Source organism: Apteryx rowi, unplaced genomic scaffold (genome assembly GCF_003343035.1).
Source record: "Apteryx rowi isolate R43461 unplaced genomic scaffold, aptRow1 scaffold_1474, whole genome shotgun sequence".
Classification (NCBI taxonomy): domain Eukaryota; kingdom Metazoa; phylum Chordata; class Aves; order Apterygiformes; family Apterygidae; genus Apteryx; species Apteryx rowi.
In genome coordinates, this window is record NW_020447724.1 from 32,984 (window position 1) to 34,462 (window position 1,479).

General features: G+C 53.0%; 1 protein-coding gene across 1 annotated transcript; it reads right to left on the minus strand.

The window, feature by feature from the left end:
* Window positions 1–697: 697 nt before the first annotated feature.
* LOC112962400 (olfactory receptor 14A16-like) lies at window positions 698–1,275 on the minus strand (the record flags this gene model as incomplete). The annotated part of the gene is made up of 1 exon (XM_026058489.1): window positions 698–1,275. A coding segment is annotated over one exon (578 nt), but the record flags the coding sequence as incomplete, so codon positions are not given.
* Window positions 1,276–1,479: the final 204 nt, after the last annotated feature.

The following is a 1,479-nucleotide window of genomic DNA, read 5'->3' on the forward strand; positions in this document are numbered from 1 at the left end:
GAAATGACTGGTATGAGAGGCTCAGTCTGGGAGGAGTTTCCTGGGGCAGTTTCTCCTCTCTGTTCATGCAGCAACAAGCTGGGCTGGATCTTTGCACTGAGGCACCCTGCTTGAGGGCCTCCATGGGAGGAGGATGGTGTACAGGCCCAGTAGATGGCCCCAGGACCTCCTCGGCATGCTCCCTGCCAGCCCTGCAGAGGACCCAGCAGAGGGCTTGTCCTCCCAGGGCTCACAGCTGGACATCCAGTCCTCCAGCTGGGCATGGACCCTTGTCTGGGGGTAACTTTTGGGGTAAGGACCAGCACACAGGGTGGGGGAGATTGTCTCAAGGACATGCGCTGGGGACAGGGTGTGAGGGACAGCAGCTTTGGAGGAAGAGCCCAGCCTTCAGGCACTGCACCAGAAAGAACCTACTTTATTACAGAGATACTGTGAGGGAGTCAGCTCTGACCCAGTGTTAGACACAACTTTATATGGGCACCAGGTGAGACAGAGCAGTCTCAGTGAAGGTGGAATGAATCCAACCATTGGTGTAGCAACATGGTGACAATTAATAATAACAACAGGAATAATAGTAATAATGAAAATAAAGTGAAAAAACGAAGCTCAGTCCTGGTACGGGACACAGGGGGAGTCATTTGTGGAGAACAATGGCAATGTTACCGCTTCTGAAAAATGTCCATGAAATCACTTTCCTCAGGGCATCTTTGAGCTCCTTGTTCCTCATGTGGTAGATGAGAAGGTTCATTGCTGGAGGCAGCACTGAGTACAGAACAGCCACCACCAAATCCAGAGCTGGGGAGGAGATGGAGGGGGGCTTCAGGTAGGCAAACAGGTCAGTGGTGAAAAACAGGGAGACCACAGTCAGGTGAGGGAGGCACATGGAAAAGGCTTTGTGTCGTCCCTGCTCAGAGGGGATCCTCATCACAGCAGTGAAGATCTGCATGTAGGACAGCACAATAAAAACAAAGCACCCAAAGCCTAAACAGGCACTAACCACAATAAGCCCAGCTTCCCTGAGGTAGGCGTCTGAGCAGGAGAGCTTGAGGATCTGGGGAAGTTCACAGAAGAACTGGTCCACTGTGTTGCCTTGGCAGAGTGGTATGGAAAATGTGTTTGCAGTGTGCAGCACAGCACTGAGAAAACCAGTGGCCCAGGCAGCTGCTGCCATTTTGACACAAGCTCTGCTGCCCATGATGGTGCCATAGTGCAGGGGGTTGCAGATGGCAACATAGCGGTCATAGGCCATGACTGTGAGGAGAGAGTATTCTCCTCCTAATAAGAAGATAAACACAAAGACTTGAGCAGCGCATCCTGAGTAGGAAATGGCCCTGGTGTCCCACAGGGAATTGGCCATGGATTTGGGGACAGTGGAGGAGATGGNCTGCCAGCCCTGCAGAGGACCCAGCAGAGGGCTCATCCTCCCAGGGCTCACAGCTGGACATCTGGTCCTCCAGCTGGGCATGGAGCTTTGTCTGG